At 45.5% G+C, this 23,119-nt stretch overlaps 1 protein-coding gene across 1 annotated transcript; it reads right to left on the reverse strand.

The window, feature by feature from the left end:
- Positions 1-505: 505 nt before the first annotated feature.
- LOC138299392 (keratin, type I cytoskeletal 17-like) lies at positions 506-22,451 on the reverse strand. Its single transcript, XM_069237619.1, has 8 exons — positions 21,873-22,451; positions 17,602-17,684; positions 15,792-15,948; positions 10,853-11,011; positions 10,628-10,753; positions 5,716-5,933; positions 3,584-3,609; positions 506-827 (listed from the first exon to the last, which is right to left on the reverse strand). Exons 1-8 carry the CDS (start codon positions 22,410-22,412, stop codon positions 733-735), a joined length of 1,404 nt encoding a protein of 467 aa, XP_069093720.1. The 5' UTR covers positions 22,413-22,451; the 3' UTR covers positions 506-732.
- Positions 22,452-23,119: the final 668 nt, after the last annotated feature.

Consider the following 23,119-nt stretch of genomic DNA (forward strand, 5'->3'; position numbering starts at 1 on the left):
CTGGAAAAATGCTGTAATCAGCTGTGCTCCCTTCGTCTACTCGTTCAATCTCTCCCTGCCCATCAATTTTTCCAACTTCTCTCTCCTCTCTTCTTCTCGGATATCTTCCTTTCCACCCACCCACCGTTCCTGTACCTTTTTTCTCTCTTGAAACCACCCTATCACTGCAGCAGTTAGCCTCGAGGAGCTGGGGAACGTGGCAGAGGCACTAGGAGCGACCATGGGCTTTCAAAACCTTCCTCTAGTGGCTCCAACCCACCGGGGAAATGCACTAAGGAATAAAAGGCCTGTCTGGCCTTATTCACAGCCCAACTTCGCTACAATGTCAAAGCTTGCATATGCAAAAGTTAAAATGATATTGTGGGGACATCAGAACACCTAACATAGGCTTTATCAGAGACTCCCTACTGCAGAGATTTCCCCGTGCAAGGCGAAGAACATCCCGTCTCTTCCTTTGTCTTATACGATTATTGATATTTAAACAAAATAAAACAATCATTCTGACTTGAAATTGCACTAGGAAAACTTTATTTAAATTCAAGAGCTGGCGAAAGCAAGATGCTGTTAATTTTTGTTTTGAGTGACAAAATGATATGACACATCGACGGCAAAGTGAATTTTGCATATCCTTTTAGAGAGAAAGTGCACATTAGGAAAGCTTCTGCGGTGGCTGTAGCGCTCTTTTCCGACAGATCCAGCGGCAAGCAAACTCTTTGAGAATCTAGGCATCCTCTACTTTTCCTCTACCGTCTTCTTTTGAGAAGAAACAACTTTGCCATCGACCAAATCTTCAACAATTGTTGTAACATGGCGGGAGCGGTTTACTTCTGAAAATGAAAGAGTGAAACAATGTGGCTCAGTCTCCTCAACATCACATCACTCCGCACTGTTGCCTACTTTTTATATTAATACACCATAAAATAAATTCAAGGGCAGCACGAGGAAATCTTCTTTGTGTCGGAGAAAGTTTGAAATCTGTCCTCGGTGTCTCCGCTCTTTTAACAAGGACAATTTTCATAAGTTGGGAAATCTGGCTCTAGAATTAAACTTAGAATCATAGAATTGTAGATTTGAGCGACACTGTCCAGACCACCATGCCCCACCACCGCCCTTCTTATCATTCTAATAATATTATACAAGGATACTGTGCATTGTTGTGTTTGATCCAATTCCGAACATGCAGCAGAGGATCCATGGCTCTACAAATGCTCTTGGATGGCTTGCATCATCATGTCTGACTACAGAAGCCATCCTTTTATTATTGCACTTGCCTGAATCACTGTGTTCATGGAACAAGACTTATAGCTCTTCGCTTATACTTAGACTCCTGGACCATTGTGTCTTCCCTGGACATGGCAGAAGTAAACTGCTGTACTGATGTACTTGGACTACACGCATCGCTGTGGCAAGCCCAAATCATGGAACAAGACCTATAGCTCTTCTGTTATACTAGGACTCCTGGATCATCGTGTCTGCCCTCAGACATGACAGAAGTAAACTGCTGTACTGATGTACTTGGGCTACACGCATCACTGTGTCAAACCCAAATCATGGAACAAGACCTATAGCTCTTCTGTTATACTAGGACTCCTGGATCATTGTGTCTGTCCCCAGACATGACAGAAGTAAACTGCTGTACTGATGTACTTGGACTACACGCATCGCTGTGTCAAACCCAAATCATGGAACAAGACCTATAGCTCTTCTGTTATACTAAGGGGCATATTTATACTCCGTTTGCGCTGGATTTGCATCGTTTTTTTTTACGCAAATTCGACACAAAACAAACTCCATATTTATACTCTGGCATTAGACGCGTCTAGCGCCAAAGTCCATGGAGTTTGCGTCATTTTTTAGCGTGGACACCTACTTTGCGTTAATGATATGCAAGGTAGGCGTTCCCGTCTAAAAAATTGACTCCGAGGCATGTGCGCCGTATTTACACTCCCGGGCAAAAATGGCGCCCGGGAATGGGTGGGTCAAAAAAAATGACGTCCAGCCATTTTAGCGTCGTTTTTTAGCGCCTGGTCAGGGCAGGCGTTAAGGGACCTGTGGGCTCGGAAGGAGCCCAGAGGTGCCCTCCCATGCCCCCAGGGACCCCCCCTGTCACTCTTGCCCACCCCAGGAGGACGCCTAAGGATGGAGGGACCCATCCCAGGGAACTTAAGGTAAGTTCAGGTAAGTAATTTATTTTTATTTTTTGTGGCATAGGGGGGCCTGATTTGTGCCCCCCTACATGCCACTATGCCCAATGACCATGCCCAGGGGACAGAAGTCCCCTGGGCATGGCCATTGGGCAAGGGGGCATGACTCCTGTCTTTGCTAAGACAGGAGTCATTTCAATGGGGGTTGGGAGTCAAAAAAATGGCGCAAATCGGGTTGAGGCGAAAATTTTGCCTCAGCCTGACTTGCCCCATTTTTTGGCGCCCAAGCTCCATTTTCCCCTACGCCGGCGCTGCCTGGTGTACGTCATTTTTTTTCATGCACACCAGGCAGCTCCGCGGCTAGCGTTGGCGCAGTTGTGCGTCGAAAAGTATAAATATGGCCCTAAGACTCCTGGATCATTGTGTCTGTCCCCAAACATGGCAGAAGAAAAGTGTTGTACTGATGTACTTGGACTACACGAATCACTATGTCTAACCCAAGCTTAGTAGAAGGCACATTGCTGTAGGGATGTATTTGTTCTGCCTGGATGACTGTGCTGGACTCAAGTCGCAGTACAGAAAACATTGGTGTACTGGTGTACTTAGACTGCACGGATCACCGTGTCGGATTCCAGCTGTAATACAGGAAACATTGCAGTACTGTTGTACTTGGCCTGCAAGGGTCATTACATATATTGGCAGACATAATACGAAAAATACTTGCTGTACTGATGTACTAAGATTGCATGGATCACTGTGTCCGACTTTAGCCCCAGTACATGTAAGATTGCTTCCCTGAAGTCCTCGGACTGCACGGATCAGTGTCTCCAGGGTCTCTCATATTAGACTCTTACAGCAGAGTTTACCTTGTTCCCCAGGGGCCTCACTGACAGATTACCTGTTTTGAGGGTTTGAGTGCCAGCATTTCGTGTCTTTGTGTGTGAAATCGGTGCTACCTTATAAACCTGAAAACCGATCAATGGTTAAACAGCAATTCCCCTTGTGTTACTACAACACTTTGTACAGGACAGGCACTTTGTACAGTTGTTAGTCTCAAGATCGCTGCTGAAGTATCGATCTGCAGATAAATTGTGAGCATAATATTGATTTCCAGTCCTTATTCTTCTTTTACGCCCTTTTGGGGTTGAAACCTATGCCTAAGCATCATCCCAGTGACCTCGGGGACAATCACCTCGTCTATGGGGCGACTAAGATTCTTAGAACTGGTTAAAATGGCTGCAGGTGTTTTAAGATAGAAAACAGTACGTTCTCTGCCTTAGAATCTGACTTCTTCTCCCCTACAATTTCTCCAAAGACATTTCTACTAGGAAATTCCTACTCCTATATTTTATAATGTGAATGTTACTTCTGTTCTAAAGTGCGAAATCACTGTAGGGAACAACATACAAGTTTGAAAATAAAGTTGTAACTCTGCTTACCTTTGACTTGCTCGACAGGCCTGCTCCTGTGAATGAAGAAACAAGAAGCACTGGTTATTGTCACAGCACAATGTGTCAGAAGCATGTCCCTTGGGTGAATGCACATGAGATGCAAGCAGCACAGCATGGGATCTCTGGGTTCAACTATGTGCAGGTCGTCCCAGTATTAAACACACAACTTGGCATAAAACCCTCGTATTTCTTTTTTTTTTTTTTTTTTAGCCTCTAAAGTTGGAATTTCAACTTTGTTCTCTGAGTAGAAAAGTGAATTTAACAGTTACTTTTGCTGTGCTTTTGTGAGATTTAGTTTTATTCTAGGCCAACTCTATACTTTATAAATCCTCAAAATAAACCATACCAGTAGCTACAGAGCCTGTCGTTTGGGTTCGTCCCATACCGCTATAAAGACCAGCTGTCTCAGCAACCTGACCCTTGCACCCAGTGTATTAGAGGAAAAATGGTTAGGCGCGGTCTGTCAAATGAACCCGCTGTGTACTGGAGGCTGGCTGGCCTGTGGAGATGGATGAGTTTCCACTAAACACCAGCCAAACCTGTGAGCTCTCTAGATAAAATCTAAAGTAGCCATAAAAACTCTTTCTCAGCAAAACACGTGCAGGCCCCTTCCCTTCCTTCCCTTATCGAGAATGTGCGCCATTATTGCCTCTAGATAAAGCATTTTTATACGTTTCCACTGCTTACGTTCCAGAGGCCAGCACTGTGCACCCTAAGGAGCTGCATGGGGCAAAAGAGCCGAAGCTTTGCAGGAGATGTTTATACCCTCCCCTCTCCCACCTCCCAATACGGTGACTTCAGCAGGGGATGAGAAGAGAAGCGTTCGGGATCAGACCCTCCAGCAGGGCAGGAAGCTGACAGCCGCGCCATCCCCCCTTTACGGGAGCTTCTGATTGGCTGACCAATCCCCAATATTCGATAAAGGGCACTAATAACAGTTGCACACGGGTTATTCTTTTCACATACAGACGTACACGAAAACCCCCACCTACGGGCACAGGTGTAATGTTAGGGGTTGGAAGGTGGGTGGGTGCTTCTCCGTGAGAGGGGGGAGGTGTTTGCCCATTCGATATGTACAGTTGCAGTGGGGTTTCAACTAAATCATTTTAACTGATAATTCTGACAATGTTTTGTGCAAACGTATAACTGGAAGGTAGACTAAGGCCCTCATTCTGACCCTGGCGGTTTGTAACCGCCAGGGCAGAGGGCAGAGGAAGCACCGCCAACAGGCTGGCGGTGCTTCCAGGGCAATTCTGACCGCGGCGGTAAAGCCACGGTCAGAAAAGGGGAACCAGCGGTTTCCCGCCGGTTTTCCCCTGCCCCAGGGAATCCTCCATGGCGGCGCTGCATGCAGCGCCGCCATGGGGATTCCGACTCCTTTCCCGCCAGCCTGTTCCTGGTGGTTTACACCGCCAGGAAGAGGCTGGCGGGAACGGGTGTCGTGGGGCCCCTGGGGGCCCCTGCAGTGCCCATGCCAGTGGCATGGGCACTGCAGGGGCCCCCTAACAGGGCTCCTTTAAGATTTTCAGTGTCTGCAAGGCAGACACTGAAAATCGCGACGGGTGCCACTGCACCCGTCGCACCCCAGCAAATCCGCCGGCTCCATTTGGAGCCGGCTTCATCTTTGCTGGGGCTTTCCCGCTGGGCCGGCGGGCGATCTGCTTGAGATCGCCCACCGGCGCAGCGGGAAAGTTGTGATCACCGCCACGGTCATTTGACCGCGGTGCGGTGTTTGTGCGGTTACCGCCCACCGAGGTCGGAATGACCCCCTAAAACTGTTACTCTCAGGACCCCAAATTGTCTCGCCCTCTATCCTGTCCTCATGATTGCTTCTGAACAACCTACCATCTGCCTAGATAGTCTAGTTGCCACAGTGTCAGCGATGAAACCAGGAAGCCAATGATCTAATCCTGGCTACACGCCTTGACTACATTGGGTGGTCTTGAGGACACTCCTTCACCTCCATTTACCTTCGTCCCATTACCTGGTAAACCCATGAGCGGCTTACCAACGTTCGAAACACCAGTGTTAGGCGCTACACCATCCCCTCTAAACACGTACTTCACTCCCACTTTGGTGGCTTGGAGAGGTAACGCCTTCGAGGGTGAATGAGTCCTTACCATTCCTCGCCAGTCAGCAGGCGCCTATAGGTGTCGATCTCAGCCTCCAGGCGGGTCTTGATGTCCAGAAGCAGCCTGTACTCCATGCTCTCACGCTCCATGTCCACTCTCAGCTCGTTCAGCTGGGCCTCCAGGCTGCTGATGATGGTCTGTATCTGCCCCAGCTGGGCACAGTAGCGCCCCTCCGTCTCTGCTAACGTGCCCTCTAGTGCTGATTTCTATTAGTGAAGGAGATGCAAGTGGAATGGTATATTCAGTTATGGCATTCCATTAGAGTCTGATTTGTTTGCATCATCGCGCTTTGAAGTCGATAGTCATTTGATAAATTGAGCTCTCAGGCATGTCTGTGTAATGATTATAAATATCATGAAGCACCAGCTTTTGATGCGGGCGCCCCTCACCACAAATATTAATTGAAGTTCTTATGATAATTACTTGTCCTATCTGAGAAAGCAGACTTCCCACTTAATTCCATTTTGCTCACTGTGCACGATCGCAGTCCTTTACTTTCTGAGGTGTATGCGCCCTCTATATTTGTCCACTAGATGTCAGGAACGCACTGTTATACTTCTATTTCCTGCCTTCAAATTCAGCCGGAAATTCTGCAATAACATAACCAGTTTGGAGTCTAACAAACAAGTAGATGGTGCATGTGCACTTCTAGTGCTCAGCGATCTGATAATATATAAATATCCATCTTAAGTAGATAGAAAGATTCAAGAGGAGGAAATAAACTTTAAAAAAATTGAGAGCTATCAACAGGTTTAAATTATCTGTTCATTCCATATTTGTTTTTTAGACAAAGATTCTACAGTTTCAAGCTTTACCCTTGCTTAATGGCATTTCCCTGCGAAGCATGATATGATTTTCACATTTTATTGTCATATATATGTTGCATACAAGCCTGCTACTCCGACACTGATTTCCAGTTCGGTGGTACTCAATGCAGCGGCTTTAATCTTCTATCTTCAGACGGGTTGCTTAATGCATCCCTCCTCGAGCAACTAATTAAACATGTTGAATTCACGAGTTGTTATCAAGGCAAACATATTGCAAGAAATGATGGCACATTGCATGTATTACTTGTCATCTGTGCCTACGAAGCAAGCAAGGGCAGAGGAACATGACGTCTGAAGCCAGGAGACGCCTCACACCCTTCCTTCCTTGTCAGGGTGCAAGTTCTTTAAACTGAATTGTATGGCTTCTACAGCCCTGATTGTGAATGGATGTGAGAAAGTAGCCTCTTTCTGGCATGGCTACCCCCACTTTTAGCCTGTTTGTGAGTGTGAGTCAGTGTGTTGTTACAGTCTCACTGGGATCCTGCTAGCCAGGACCCCAGTGCTCATAGTTTGTGGCCTAATGTGTGTGTTGTCAGTAGTGCTTAACTGTGTCACTAAAGTTCTGCTAACCAGAACTTCAGTGCTTATGCTCTCTCTGCTTCCAAATTAGTCACTATAGTTTAGTGACTTCATATTCCAATTCCAATTGGCACACTCAATCCCCCTTATAAGTCCCTAGTAGATGCTACATAGGTACACAGGGCATTGGGGTTCCGGGAGATCCTTATGGGCTACAGCATTTCCTTTGCCACCCAAAAGGAGCTCAGACAAACCTCTTCACAGGACTGCACTGCAGCCTGCGTGAAAAAGTGCACACACTATTTCACAGCCATTTTCACTGCACTTAAGTAACTTCTAAGTCACCTATATGTCTAACCTTCATTTACTGAAGGCTAGGTGCAAAGTTACTAAGTGTGAGGGCACCTTTGCACTAGCAAAGGTGCCCCCACGCTGTCCAGGACCGTGAGTGCGGGGACACCATCACACGCGTGTACTACATATAGGTCAATACCTATATGTAGCTTCACAATGGTAACTCCGAATATGCCATGTAAGGTGTCTAAGATCATGGAATTGTCTCCCCATTCCAAATGTGGTATTGGGGGGGCACTCCCATGCATCCAGGGGGCTCCACCATGGATACCCAGTACTGTCAAACCAGCTCTCTGAGGTTTGCACTGCAGCTACAGCTGCTGCCACCCACAGACAGGGTTCTTCCCTCCTGGGGTCAGAGCAGCTCAGTCCCAGTTAGGCAGAACAAAGCACTTCCTTTGGGAGGAGGGTGTTACCCCCTCTTCCTCTGGAAATAGGTGTTACAGGCTTGGGAGTGGTAGCCTCCCAGAGCCTCTGGAAATGCTTTGAAGGGCACAGAATGGTGCCCTCCTTACATAGGCCAGTCTACACCGGTTCAGGGACCCCCAGTCCCTGCTCTGGTGTGAAACTGGACAAAGGAAAGGGGAGTGACCACTCCCCTGTCCATCACCACCCCAGGGGTGGTGCCCAGAGCTCCTCCAGTGTGTCCCTGGCATTAGCCATCTTGGTTTTCAAGGTGTGGGGACACTCTGGAGATCTCTGAGGGGCCAGTGCCAGCAGGTGATGTCACAGAACCCTCCTGATAGGTGCATACCTGGTTAGGTAGCCAATCCCCCTCTGTGGGCTATATAGGGTCTTTCCTGTGGGTTCCTCTTCAGATTCAGTTGTAACTGCAACAAAGTATCCAGAAAGGGTACTGTGACTCTGCAACCTCAACTCCAGCCAGCAACTGCAACAGTTTCCAAGGTGTGCATGCTCTGGGGACTCCCTGCCTTCACCCTGCACCAGAAGGACCGAAGAAATCTCCCATGGAGTAACAGTCACTACCTTGCTCCAGCAGGCACCTTCTTAGACGACAACCGGTTCTCTGGGACTCCTCTCCTGGCAGGAGATGGACCCCTTTGACACAAACTGTCCTAAGGTCCAGCTGTCACAATTTGGAGGAGGTAAGAGCTTGCCTTCCTCGTTTGCAACAGTATCCCTGCGCATCATGTCATCGCTACCTCCTGAGGCCTCTGTGCACTATTTGCAAGAATGCTTCATGCACAGCCTAGACCAGGTCCCCAGCACTCTATCCTGTGATTCTCAACTCTCTGAGTTGTTCTCTGATGGCGTGGGATCTTCTTTTGTAGTGCTGCAGCAACAGCAATTTGCACCTTCTTTGTTCCAGTGCCCTGGGACCTCCTTGGGTTCTGCCTTGTCATCTGTGGGTTCTTTCCAGTGTTGGGAGCCCCCTCTGCCTCCTCAGTCCAAGTTGAGACCTCCAGGCCATTTTGACGCAAACCATGACATTGCTTGAACCAAGGCTTGTTGGCCAATTCCAGCACTGCAACTCACCTGCATCCAACATCTCGACGTGGGACATCCTTTGCATCATGCAGGAACCCCCAGCCCTCTTCTTTGGTGCTCTTCTGCAGACTTCTTCCAACCGGAGAATACTCTTTTGCACCATCTTCTAGGTTGGCAGGAGCTCCTGTCCTTCCTGGAATCTTCTGCGACTTCTGGACTTGGTGTCCTCTCTTTACAGGTCTTCAGGTCCAGGAATCCACCATTTGTTGCTTGCCGTCTTGCTTGGTTCTTGCAATAACTCTAATCACAACATGTAGTGTGTCCCGAGGGAACTTGCAGTACTTTACTCCTACTTTCCGGGGCTCTGGGGTGGGGTATTTTACTCACCTTTGTGGTTTTCTTACACTCCCAGCACCCCTCTACCCACTACGCTTGCCTAGGGTGGAATTCCTGATTTGCATTCCATTGTCTTAGTATATGGTTTGTGTTGCCCCTGGGCCTATTTCTTACTTTTGCATTCTATGGTATTTTCTAATGTTTGCACTATTCTGTGACTATTTACTTACCTGATTTTGGTCCCTAGTGTATATATTGTGTATAATACTTACCTCCAGAAGGAATATTGCCTCTAAGATATTTTTGGCCTTGTGTCACTAAAATAAAGTATCTTTATTTTTGGTAACACTTAGTATTGTTTTCTATTGTGTATAACTACTGTGTAACTATAGTGGTATTGCAGGAGCTTTGCATGTCTCCTAGCTCAGCCTAAGCTGCTCTGCTACAACTGCCTCTAAAAGCCTAAGCTGCTAGAACACTGTCTACATTTCACTTTTTGCATAATAAGGGATAACTGGACCTGGTATGAGCTGTATGTACCTAGGGTACCCACTACAAACCAGGCCAGCCTCCTATAATGGGACGGTGTTTTCCAGCCACTGAGTAAACCTATGTTTGACTAGGATTTGGAATTTCACACCCCATTGTTACCAAGTGTGTCAAGCAATCCCACCTTCGATAAATTATAGCAGGTCAAACCTGCCATAACTTAACAAAGGAAAACAGTACACAGAGTTTAGCATAACATGTGGACTTTCGTGTGATAAGCACAAAACTCAGCATGTTATTTCCCAAACACTCGAAAAAGGTGTCATGCATGGTAACCAAAACAAAATACGAACCCAAAGTAGTCAGTGTTTTTCGTTTGGGATAAATAGCACCTATTACCACGACATGCTCCTAGTAGTCCTTCTACACCCCGACCCGGCAACTCCGCTCCTCCGACCTCACCCTCGCAACCATCTCACGTATCCGCAGAAATACAACCAGCGGCAGATCATTCTCGCACCTCACCGCTAAGACATGGAACACTCTTCCCACCCACCTGCATCAGACCAAAGACCTCCTTACCTTCAGGCGTCTTCTCAAAACCTGGCTGTTAAGTAGCAGCATTTCCCTCTTGCCCCCCCTTCAGCGCCTTGAGACCCTTACTGGTGAGTAGTGCGCTTTAGAAATTACTTGATTGATTGATTGACACACTCCTAGTCAGGACCTATTTAAGGTCCTTAGTGCACCTGGAAATATCTGTGGGCAACCGAGGCGGCCATAGGTTAAAATGCCCTGTGCATTAATTCAACCATTCATCCTTACGAGGCTGAAACAGTGAATGCCATTGAGATGGGTTAAACCTTGTTATTTACATTGCAGAGAGCTCTATATGAAAACAGGTGTCCATTGATCCGCATTTTACCTACCATAGCCAGCTGGGCCTGAAGATCAATTTCCAAGGTCTGGAAGGTCCTCTTCAGCTCTGTGATCTCACTTGTGTTGGACTGTATCAGATCAAGGTTGGTGGAGATTTCTTGCTTCAGCTCACTGGTCTACAGGCAAAATAAAGCAAGAAAAGGCGGTCCTTCAATGTATATGAAAATCGATTAAAAAAAAAAAACGTCCTAGTACGATCTGCAAGATGCATTTACCCTCTGGATGAATTGGTCCTCGGCCTCCCGGCGGTTCTTTTCAGCCATCTCTTCATACTGACTTCTCATCTCATTGAGGATCTTCAGCAGGTCGATGCCTGGTGCTGCATTCATTTCCACACTGATGTCACCAGTGTTTCCTTGGTAAGCCTTGATTTCCTGGAAAAGTTGAAGAGGCAATTGAGATAGACAAAAGTATACAAGTAAACTAAAAACACTTTAAAAAAAATTCATTATAAAAAAAAAAAATGTGTTAAAAATATTAAAAGTAAAAACAAATACAATAGCAGTCAGAAGACAATTTTTAAAGAAAGTCTAAACCATTAAAAAAATAATAGTACAACAGAAAAAATATAGTGATTTCCGAGCAATATCACCCATGGTTTTTTATAGCCAACAGAGACTTCCTCTGTTACTTGGTGCATAGCATTTGATCATGGCTTAAATGGAATCAACATACGTCTCCAGTAAGTCCAGCACAAAAGTCCATAAGGTTATTGCCCCTGTGGAAACAAAACATCTCTCAAATCTGAAATTATGACTGTGCTTTGAAGCCTAATTCAAGTGCCCATGAGGAATCAAACATGCACATGGGCATATAGTTTTTCCTGTTAGTAAAGACTTACATTGGTGATTTGATGAATTCAACAATGTAGTCAGTCCCGGAAGTATTAAAAAAACTGGAGCTAACCTCGAGCTTTCCGTTTCCTGGCTTCTGCGGTCAAAATCTCCACTGCAGCAGATGTGATGGCACTCCAAGCTGACACAATAGGTATTCCATAAAAAAATGCTTTTAATGCTTTTAAATGAAATATGCTTGTTCTTGCTGGTTAAAGCACTTTCTGCAGGATTGCATACGCTGATATCAAATGCTGACATGGAGTGTTATGCATGACAACCCAATTTCCCTAATATCTGTTATGGTGAGGAAAGAGACATTCTTGTATAATCTGATATGTTAAACTATGCTGGCCAATTTTTACCTTGTAATATGTAAGGGATTAATTGGCAGGTAGCCTGGCCATGGTTGACTTGTGCAATGCAGAAGGATTAAAGTTCTACACCTAGACCCTCACCTTATCAACTGAACTGTCCCTTTGCCTTTACCTCCCAGTGCACCACCTACTTGCAGGCCTCCTACCCAGACTCCAGCTTTCCTGAGTCCTGTAGTCCAGTGCAGGAAAGCTTTAACTCAGGGTTGTCCAATGTCAGGCCAGACAGACTCTTCCGGCTAACCACTGGCCCTATCAAGGATTCCCACTTCAATTGATTTTGTGCAAACAAATGTTTTCTGGCTATCCTGAAACTATTGCATAGACATGATCCTTATGGATTCACGCTAGCACCACTCCTTTACATTTTTCAATGTGATATTTCACTTTTTAGAAGAAAGAGGGTAACATCTTTTACACCTTACTACCTCACCTCATAACTGATCTAATTTATTTTTTCCACTGATCGGTCCACCAGCTGACTAACCCTCTTACTGATCCTCCTGTTGGCTTATGCTCAAAGATGAAGCAGCAGCTGGTGGGGACCCCAGGAACAAGAGTACCATGTCAGAGCATTGGGAGCACAAGAGATTTTTTTGAGGGGGGTGTTTAAAGTAAGGCAGATGCGGGGTGTTTGCCAAAATATAGGCAGATGCCCCAGCCCCAAACTAGTGACAGCAGACATCTTTTAGTATGGCGGATTGTACTCTGCGAGAGGAATTGAAGCAGTAGTCTCTGCTGTGCTGACCTGATGGGACAAGTTGACACCATGCTATAAATGACCCCCTCAAAGGGACACTTAAATTGAACCCAGTACATTGTGACAAACACATAAAAGCAGTGCTGAAGATAATACCTTGCTTGAACGTACATGGGAGGTGGATACATAACGCTAGGCCATAGGAAACATGGGGGTTTATTTAGACCCTGGAGGATAGACTTCTGGTCTGCCAGGGTGGAGGAGTTCATGACCCCCCTCACACTAGCAAATTACTGTGTACCTGATTTAGCAATCCCAATCTGCTTAACATGGATCTATATTCAATGAAGGGAACTATTTCAATGGTGGCTCCATTAAACAGCATTGCCGTTTGCCCAAGTGGGCGCCATGTTTAAAGTGCACGCTCAGCAATTTTTTTAAATTCAGAGTAAAAAATCCCGAGATACCCAGATGTGCAAGGAGCTTTCTCCCCGTGTGAGGGTGCCATTTAGCATTTTCCCTGCCAGTTTCAAGCATACCTTGCTTAGCAGTCATGGGCAGGAAGAATGAGGGAGCCTAGTCCCACCTTCAATGAGGTGGATGACCATCACTGACAGACTGCTCTGGTGTCAGACAGCCCACTACATGTGACAGATTACAGTCCACAGACAGGCTCGGCTACTGATATATCAGTGGTTCTCCTGACTCTAAGTAGAGAGGGGGAACTGCGGGTGTGGCAAGGCGGAGGGCTGCCACTTTACGGTGGTGCTTGGCTTGCCAAACCCTACATGAGACCCTTAGATGGGAGTAATATAACTGAAACAGGTGACAAGAAACAAAGAAACCAATAACGGCGAAAAAACACTTACTCTGATACCAATCTGAAACTAGAACATGAATTACACTCACAATGGCCCTTGTTTGAAACTGGCAGCGGAACAGAGGGGCTTTTACAGATGGCTGGGCAGCCCTGGAGAAGTGATCACATCAAGCACAGCAGACAGTGAATGTGCTCATCATGAAAGACACTAGGTACACTCTCTTCCCCGGCTGACTGCACCATGGATACATGGTTTATCCCTGTCTGCAATGGCAGTCAAGCTAAAACAAAGACATGGGGTGCGTCCACAGTAATCCCTTGGTCTTTAGTTTAACGATGGATAGAACAGGACACGAACCGTTAATAGCAGACAAAGACCCAGCAGAGAGAAAACATACACCCTGGGTCAGAGAAGAAACTGACATTGGGTCACGGGCTTTATTATAGAGCCTGCCGAGGGATAGGTAACATATATTGGAACAGTGACTCACCCCAGCACCGAAAGGGACAGTGAACATGCTTACGATCTGGACAGAGCATGACTAGGGTTGAGCTAAATGTTATTTGCACTTGCGAAGTTCATAAAATTACTAGATTTTGCTCTATGTTAAATTGGCAACATTTCTCAGAAATTTCCGTTACGCAATTTCGCATGACCCTCTTAGGAGAGCACAAACCATGCATAAAAAGTCCTGCAAGGTACCAGCAGAAGACTGGTTTGAACAGAAAATGCCTGGCAGAAGACATTTTCTGCTAAAATCAGTCCTACAATTTTTTTAATTTGAGGTGGGTGCTCGCTTAAAAACGACCTGTGGGGTAACAGCAACCCACCTTTCATTCAGAAATGAGAATTTCTTGACATTTTCCTGTAGTATAAACGTCACTCAATTTTGCACATTCCTAATTATGAAATGTGTCATGGAAGACACTGAGTTAGAAAGTACAAGGACAAGGAAACACAATACACACACTGACACCGAGAAAGGAAGAAAGGAGACAGTCATTTTGCAAAAGTATAAACACAACATTGAAGAATATACTAAGGGCCTGATTTAGGGTTTGAATGATGGGGCTGCTATCCCGTCCTCTGTATTACGATTTCATTATATCCTATGGACCTCGTAATACAGCGGACGGAATATCTGTCACATTTGTGATGGAGAACCATGTCCGCCTAACTCTAAACCAGGCCCTAGGAGTGACCAGAAGACACAGACAGCATTTTGGAGAGGGACACATGTAGGTTGAGACAGGAGGATATGTATCTGGGGACTGCAACACAAAGACACAAGAATGAGTAGTGACACACACACACACAATAAAAACGCACAAGCACGCACCCAAAACACACACAAGAACTGAAGCAAAAGACTGATTGATCAACGCCATAACGCTTTTTGGAATTCTGCGAGGCATATCTGCATATAGAACCCTCTATAAGGAAAACCAGAATCAGCATACAAGAGTTTGAACACTAGAAAACTAGCAAGCTCACTGTAATAAAACAGTAGACCCAGCTAACACGCTATCATAGGTGGCTGCAAGACCCACCCACCAGCTGGAACCCTGGCCAGTCGGAAAAGCCACAAAGAGCAGAAAACAGTCTGTATGTCAAGGACAAAATAAGCACTAAACAAAAGCCCTGCTGCTACACCTGCACAATTAATGAACGTTCACAAGGCCAATCACCTTTCCGAGCTTGCGTTCAACAACCCAAACCACTAGACAATCACTGGCTTTGCCAATGGAAGAGAGCCATTGATAGGCACTAACTACAAGTAGTCACAAGGGCTCATGAGCTCACAGAAGGTGACTAGGCCCACAGAAAAGGCCTGCCCACTTTGAAAAACCTGCTACTAGAAGACCACCCATAGAACAGGGAGAGCACACCAGAAGTGAAGCACATGCCACACTGAACAGTTGCATGGGGTAGTTGCATGTTGCATGGCCAACATATGGAGCCTGCAGCATTGGAAAAAAAAAACATCACTGAATATTACAACGGAGGTGCTAATAATAGAGGGGACACTGACGTCTGGACCATAAATTAAAATGCATGACACCTTCAAACTCTTGAGCAAGTTAGTGCAAGGACCAAATCCAGATCAGAGTCATTGCCATTTGGAAAACTCAAAAAACTTGCAGACACCAATCTGCATAATGGAACACCCAGCAGAACCAAGAGACCAAGCAAATGGAAACCTGCTGTTAAACCATACAATATAAAACAACACAGCTTGCGTACAAATCTCTGAGAACAGTTGCATTTCTGTGAATTTATCACAACTCTTGAAGGTTCCTGAAGACCTGGGATGTTATTAGCATGACAACTATACAGTACAACGATAGACACCACTGGTATCCTCAGATGGGAATAGGAAACCTGCACAGGGTTTCCTTGGTTGGTGGATATTCTCTAGTACTCACCTCCTCGTGGTTCTTCTTCAGACAGAGCAGATCCTCTGTCAGTCTCTCTATCTCTGCCTCCAAATCTGCCCTGGATAGGGTCATCTCATCCATAACTTTACGTAGACCAGCAATATCAAACTCCACATTGCGGCGTAAGAGCACCTCACTCTCGTACCTGTTGGGAGAGGGTGGAGAGCACACAGCAATGGCGTGAATTGATTTGACCCGATGATGATTGGGTCAATGTTCATAAAGTGTGGTCCAGGAGCGGACGTTCTGCATGTGGAAAAATGGGATGTTTTCACATAGCCCTAACTAATGTGCTTCAGACAGGCGTACATTTGGCTTCTGGCTATAATAAAAATACATTCTTTTCATCCAATACTGCATAATATCAATATCTTAACACTACAAATAAGCTAACTCAATGTTAATCACGTTATTGACTTCGGAGAGCATGACAAACAACTACTTAGCAGTAAGTGACTAACTAAGTGAGCTACCTTGCTTGCTAGCCCCAGATTGTGTCAAAGAGCCTGAGACTACATGCTGTGGTTTAGTTAAAACCTGCTAACACGTGTATTTTCAGGCCCAAGGATTTCAATGTGTCTTACTCTTTTAGCTGGGGGCGAGTGGCCTGGTAAAAGGCTGGTCGGGCCTAGACACTCAGGGCCTCATTATGACCCTGGCGGTAGAGAACCGCCAGGGCCAACGGGGGCGGGAGCACCGCCGACAGGCCGGCGGTGCTCCCTTGGGCATTCTGACCGCGGCGCTTTGGCCGCAGTCAGAAAGGGAAAACCGGCGGTCTCCCGCCGGTTTTCCACTGCCCCTAAGAATCCTCCAAGGCGGCGCAGCTCGCTGCGCCGCCGAGGGGATTCTGACAATCCTTACCGCCATCCTGTTCCTGGCGGCTCGCCCGCCAGGAACAGGATGGCGGTAAGGATTGTCGTGGGGCCCCTGGGGGCCCCTGGGGGCCCCTGCAGTGCCCATGCCAATGGCATGGGCACTGCAGGGGCCCCCGTAAGAGGGCCCCGCTAGTATTTCACTGTCTGCATAGCAGACAGTGAAATACGCGACGGGTGCAGTAGCACCCGTCGCACCTTCCCACTCCGCCGGCTCGATTACAAGCCGGCATCCTCGTGGGAAGGGAGTTTTTCCCTGGGCTGGCGGGCGGTCTTTTGGAGACCGCCCGCCAGCCCAGGGAAAAACTCATAATACCCTCCGCGGAGCGGTATTATGGAGGGCTGAATTCTGGCGGGCGGCCTCCGTCTTGCGTTTCCACGTTTGACAAAACTGCAGGATCGTGGGCAAATCAAATTACCTTATGCATCTCAGTTTGTAACTGGCACACCGTAGAACCATTAGAAATAGTTTTCTATTATGCAAAATACAACCAAAGTGGACATTTACGTATTGTTCACTGAGGATCTCTGTAATATTAAGGGGGGTACTTCTTACAGGCCATAGAAACAAAATAAACTGGCGAACAAAGCACTTGAGGGACGATAATTCCATGCTAAAGAGACATTGCTGAGTGTAAAATGCTGCTAATTTGTGAGTTGAGCAGGATCAGAAAATACTTTAAAACTGGCTCAAGACCCGAATAGTCAGGCTTTGGAGAACAGACACTAGTTTGAAGGCAGAACAAGTTTAGGTCTTGGAAAATGCACTGCCATAAAGTACTAATGAGTGGTCATAGACTTTCAGAAACTATCTGAATATATGAATATTCTTCAGAATCTCATTCCCAGAAAAATTGCCCCAAACCACAATTCTCTCCTCCCTTCCTTATCAGTGCCAAGCTTTTGTAGATGGTTACAACACTTACTTTGTCTTGAAGTCATCAGATGCCAACCTGGCATTGTCAATCTGGAGAACCACACGGGCGTTGTCGCAGCTTGCGGCAATGATCTATGGAACAAAAGACATAAAGGTGGGGTTCTCATCTCCAGGAAACTCACAGAAATAGGTTCTTGCCTTTTGGTAATTAACACTTGATAATATCATACGCAACTGCATTCAATAGATAAGAAGCCTTGTTTTACATCCTCATAGTTATTTTCCTAGTCCTAGCCAAACAATAGTTATTTTCCACAACCTGAGGGCTCTCCTCACTTACAATTATTTTTGTTGAATGCAGCGTATTTTTCATTCGGCCAACACAATTGGAACATGTGTGGTATAATACAGTAATTCTGAGGCCCACACAGGTTACCTCTTCAGTCAAGTGGGTCATTTTATTTGAAGAAATGTTTGTTTAACCAATGCTGCATCAGGTGACCAAAAATATATTAATTTTTATATTTTGAAGTTCATGAAATATGTACATTTATTGTCGAGTACTGGAGTTTATTTTCAAAGTTTTCTGTAAATCCAAGATGGAAGGAGGGTTTCCAGGGGTAGGATGCAGGTATGTGATTTGGGGTATCTGGGCCAAATCAATAGTACTACAACAAAAAGTGACCTCTACTCATATGCAGTACCAAAATGTACGTGTGCATGCTGTGTATACTTTAGTGCAATCCAGTAAAACCATAGATGTAATGAAGAGGAGCCCAATTTGGCTCCAAGAGGATCAGATTCACACCCGATTTTCAAAATAACAATTGACTATAAATTCAGTTGTATTTCACTTTATGCCAATTTATTTTATGTGGAAACCCTTAAAGAATGCCTTGAATCCAGCTCTTCTGCCTTAGTCACATTTGATGTAAAGGAATATTCTATGTAATAATTTTAAATCCCAAAGTGGTTTTATACCATATATTTAGGAAAGAGTTTGAATGGGGTACAGCAAAATGACAAAGCAGTAACACAAACATAACTCTTACCAGGGTGTCAAAAATATTACCTTTTGCTTTTCATGACCGCATATTAGTCTGCTATGCACTAGCAAATAGCCCAGAGGATCTGATAATCTATTCTAACAAAAATCAGCTCAGTTTCATTAGATCTTTCTGACAAATTCACTCCCTACTTCAAAGGCATTTAGTGTGTTTCTTTTGTATGCATGATCTTTTTCAGGAAAGCAACATCTACCCAATATTTACGCTCCACTTTCAACTCGGCCACCTAATTTCTTTCTTTTCTCTTAACTCTTTATTTTTTCCCTCAGTCTTTAATCATCCCTCTTTACACTCCATTCTTCCTACTTCAACAGTCTCTTACCAAAGAATACGCTGTCTATTTTTTAATATATTTTAATTACTCTTTGCTTTGTTTAATCAGCCCTTCACTTTAACTCCTCCCTTCAAACTCCTCCCTCTCACTATTTTTCCTCTTCATCTTTGTTCTATTTAAACTATGGCTGCTGAAGAAATAGAACATACATTACATGGACCCTATTTGCTTGTTTTATCCTTTTCTATTTTGTATCCTTGGTTTTTTTCCAGTTTGGATTTTATTTTCGGTACAATGGGGAATTCTCGAAAACTTCAGTTTTTTTGAAGGTTTATTCTCTCTCCAAACACAGACACAATGGCCCTCATTCTGACCCTGGCGGTCGGCGGAGAGACGGCGGTCGGACCGCGAACAGACCGGCGGTATTAAAAATGGCATTCTGACCGCGGCGGTCCCCGCCGCGACCGACCGCCACTTCTCCACTCCGACCGCCACGGCGGTCATGACCGCGGGGCTGGAGTTTGCGCACTCAGGCCCGGCGGTCGTCCCAAGACCGCCAAGGGTATTATGACCCTGCCTACCGCCGCGGTTTCTTGCGGGCGGGAACCGCCGTGCGAACCATGGCGGTAAGCACTATCGGGGCCAGGGAATTCCTTCCCTGGCACTGATAGGGGTCTCCCCCACCCCCCACTACCCACCTGAGTCCTCCCCCCACACCCTCCACCCCCCTGGCACCCCCCAGAGGTGGTACGAACCCCCTCCCCACCCCCACCCCGACATGCACATACATACACCCCGACATGCACACACCCCATGCATGCACATATACACACCCCCTACACACACATACACAACGGGGACACATACCCGCACACATACATGCAGACATGCGCACCTGCCGAACAGCACACATTACCCATAGACACAGCAGCACCCCCCGCCCGCATACACGCACTCACACACCCCCTCTACACGCTCACACGCACACCCCCATGCACGCCCACATCACACAACACCCCCCCACCCCCTCCCCTCACGGACGGTCAACTTACCTTGTGCGTTGGTCCTCCGGGAGGCGACGGGAGCCATGGGGAGGTGACCGCCAACAGAAGACCGCCAACAGAAGACCGCCACACAGAAATGTGGGTCGTAATTCTGTGGGCGGTGTTCTGCTGGCGTGGCGGTGGAGGTTGACCAGTCTCCACTTTCCCGCCGACCGCCAGTGTGGCTGCTGGCGGTTTTCCGGCGGAACGCTCCCAGCGGTCAGAATGCGCACAGCGGCATACCGCCGCGGTCGGCGGTCTTCACCGCGGCGGTAACTCGGCGGTCTTGCGAAAAGACCGCCAAGGTCAGAATGAGGGCCAATATGTCACCATTAGTGTTTGTGTCATTTTCTTAATTTAGGCTTGAACATCAATAATTCTCTTTAAAAGGGTTTTTTTTTAAAAGGTTTTCATCAATCAGGTATTCTCTTACATGGAATTCCTAAGCAGAACAGACTCCTGTTTTATTTTTCACTTTATAGTCGTTTTATCTGTGAAGACCACTGTAGTTAAATATTATAATCTAGGGTCCAAGTTTTCAGCTTTTACTGATTTTTACAGAGAGATACAGACAGAAGAGTATTTCGTGTCCTGTCGGTATTTATTTTAAAATACAGAAAAATATGGATAATGGGCCTTCTTTGGACGATTTTGTCTTCTGCCAATCAGTAGGGATTTGAGATTGAGATAGAGATTGAGAGGTAGGAGATATTAGAAAAAGACAATATATTTCCTAATTAGTCTTAGTAAGTGCAGGTCTATAGTTATTTATGTTATTCTGCAATGAACGTGTTCTCTAGATAACACTGTTACATTTTATACTGCTGACACCTATGGAGCATTCAAATGCGGGTATATATTTATCAGTTAAATGCAAGTGGAAAAACACATATGGCAGCTTCCTTTATATAGTAAACACAAAATAAACATGGATAAATACAGAAAAGAATACCAACAAAAATAAATATGGATACATACAAATAGTAATGTAGAAATAGATACCATAAAACAGGGAGCCCTAAATGTAATACAGCTATCTCTAGGCTCTACTGACACACTGCCAGACCTCATTTCACTTTCTGTGTTTGACTGTCACGGCTAATATTCTTTCATTATGATGTCACAGGTTGTTCCACCTAGTTAGATTGAAATACCATCCTTCACTAGACTAACCACTGTCTTTCAAAATGTTTTTTTATATCTGAGGAGAATAAGTCAACAATGGAAAAACCACACTGCATATGTTGTCCTTCTGAAATGATACATGCAATTCTTGGGCCTGTGTTAGCCTCATTGACCCCACTATCGTCAGTCATGTAATATGCTTGTCCATCAGGATTTGAACAAAAAGAAATCTCACTGGTCATTTCCATTTTATTAAAACATTCTATTCATATCCTCCATCAAGCTTTGATGAATTCCCTCCTATTTTAGTTAGCAGGCACCTACTGTTAGACAAATATGTATCCCTCGTCAATGTCACCCCCTTGAGTATTGAATTTATTCCAGAATGTTACAACAAAGGTAGGTGGACACCAGCCATAGAAAATTCGATATAAAAAGAAATGAATGCTGCACAATACTCATTATATTAAATACATATCAAGTTTTCAGCAAACGCTTACCCCAATATACCAGAAAGTATCACCAACACCAGACCAGGAGCAGTCACAGAGGTGCATTTTTAGGGTAAGTAGAACATGATAGTGCAGTGTACTTCTAAATATCTCACAATGAGATCTATTTTCTCTCTACTGACGACCTGTTTCTTTTGCTACATGTGGACATTATTTCTAAATAAAAAAAACACATTTTATTCTGGGAACGCCCTCCATGCTTAAGGCGGACCACCTTTATGGTCATTTCAAGCTCCCCCCAATTGATTTCACTGCTTTGCCTGGGAGGGTAAAGGTCCAATGTGAGGAAGGCTTCCTACCTTGTTATTCAAATCTTCAATAACATGGTAGTATTTACTGTAGTCTTCAACCTTCGGTCCATAGATAGCTCCAGGCAGGTGCTTCTCATACCAGTCCTTGATCTTGCACTCCAGCTCGGTGTTAGCCTCCTCCAAGGAGCGCACCTTGTCCAGGTAGGATGATAAGCGGTCATTGAGGTTCTGCATTGTTGCCTTTTCGCTGCCTGAGAGTAGGCTATCCCCTAAAGCATAACTCCCATCAAGCACACCTCCAGATCTAGCACCAAAGACTCCGCTACCACTGCCACCAAAGATACCAGCAGAGCTGCCACTGAAACCACCACCAATGTTGGCACCAGCAGAGCCGGTGGTGAACTGCCCTCCAGATATGCGCCGTAAGCCCACATTCTGGCCTCCATAGATGGAACCACCACCTATACCAGAACCCATGCTCTGCATGCCCCCAAAAGATGATCCACCGCTGGTGTGCACAGAGGTCCTGATAGACCTAGTAATGACACCCTGTGAGGAACCATGCTGGGATGCAGATTTCAAAGACATGGCGTACAGCGAGTGGGGCAACTCTGGCAGAGCGCTACGAGGAATCTACAAGCCGAATGCACAACTTAGAGATATTCCTGTCATTATATACCAAATTAGGGAGGTGTATCATGGCTTCCGTACTGCGGCTTACATCAGAAGGGGGTTTGCCAACTTAGTATTTTTTTGTGCCCATAATTGTATATTATGAGTTTTTCAGTTAATAACTGACTCCAATGGGTCCAGTTCATGCCTGGGGGTGGATTCTATGATAAAGGATAGAGTCAGGCGGAGTACTGATGCAGTTTTATTGAAATAATCCCTTTAATTGAGTTGAGTAATCCTTTTTTATTACATATTTTTGCAATTTTTTTGAAGTGAGAAAGCTGCACTGCATAAGCCAAGTGTAACCTATAATGCTTACGAGTCATATAAACTTTAATTGACTTTTATAGGACAGGTCGACCATCTTTCGAGAATGAAAGGCTTGTATTAAAGTAGGAACAAAGCCTAATGAATAATATTGTTGCACCCTTATGCAGCCTCACCTCTCTCAGCTTACACCATCACTATGTGGATCACTCGGAGAAGACGTAGAAAGAGACAGCTCTATTACTTTAGCAATTACCCCGACAGACAACCTAATTTAGCTCACTGCTGTGTGAAAATGACACAACTTGGGCACTTCTGTTTTCTGCCAGTCTCACTGAACCCTTTGTTCTCCTGAA

Source organism: Pleurodeles waltl, chromosome 6, assembly GCF_031143425.1.
Source record: "Pleurodeles waltl isolate 20211129_DDA chromosome 6, aPleWal1.hap1.20221129, whole genome shotgun sequence".
NCBI lineage: Eukaryota > Metazoa > Chordata > Amphibia > Caudata > Salamandridae > Pleurodeles > Pleurodeles waltl.

What these genes read in the sequence shown, in the direction of transcription:
- LOC138299392 (XM_069237619.1), bottom strand. Translation starts at nt 22,412, where the DNA reads ATGTCTTTGAAATCTGCATCCCAGCATGGTTCCTCACAGGGTGTCATT. An exon ending in AGGACCAATTCATCCAGAGG is followed by an intron (nt 10,754 to 10,852) that starts GTAAATGCATCT and finishes TTTTGCCTGTAG; the next exon opens with ACCAGTGAGCTGAAGCAAGA. An exon ending in GCCTGTCGAGCAAGTCAAAG is followed by an intron (nt 828 to 3,583) that starts GTAAGCAGAGTT and finishes TTTCATTTTCAG; the next exon opens with AAGTAAACCGCTCCCGCCAT.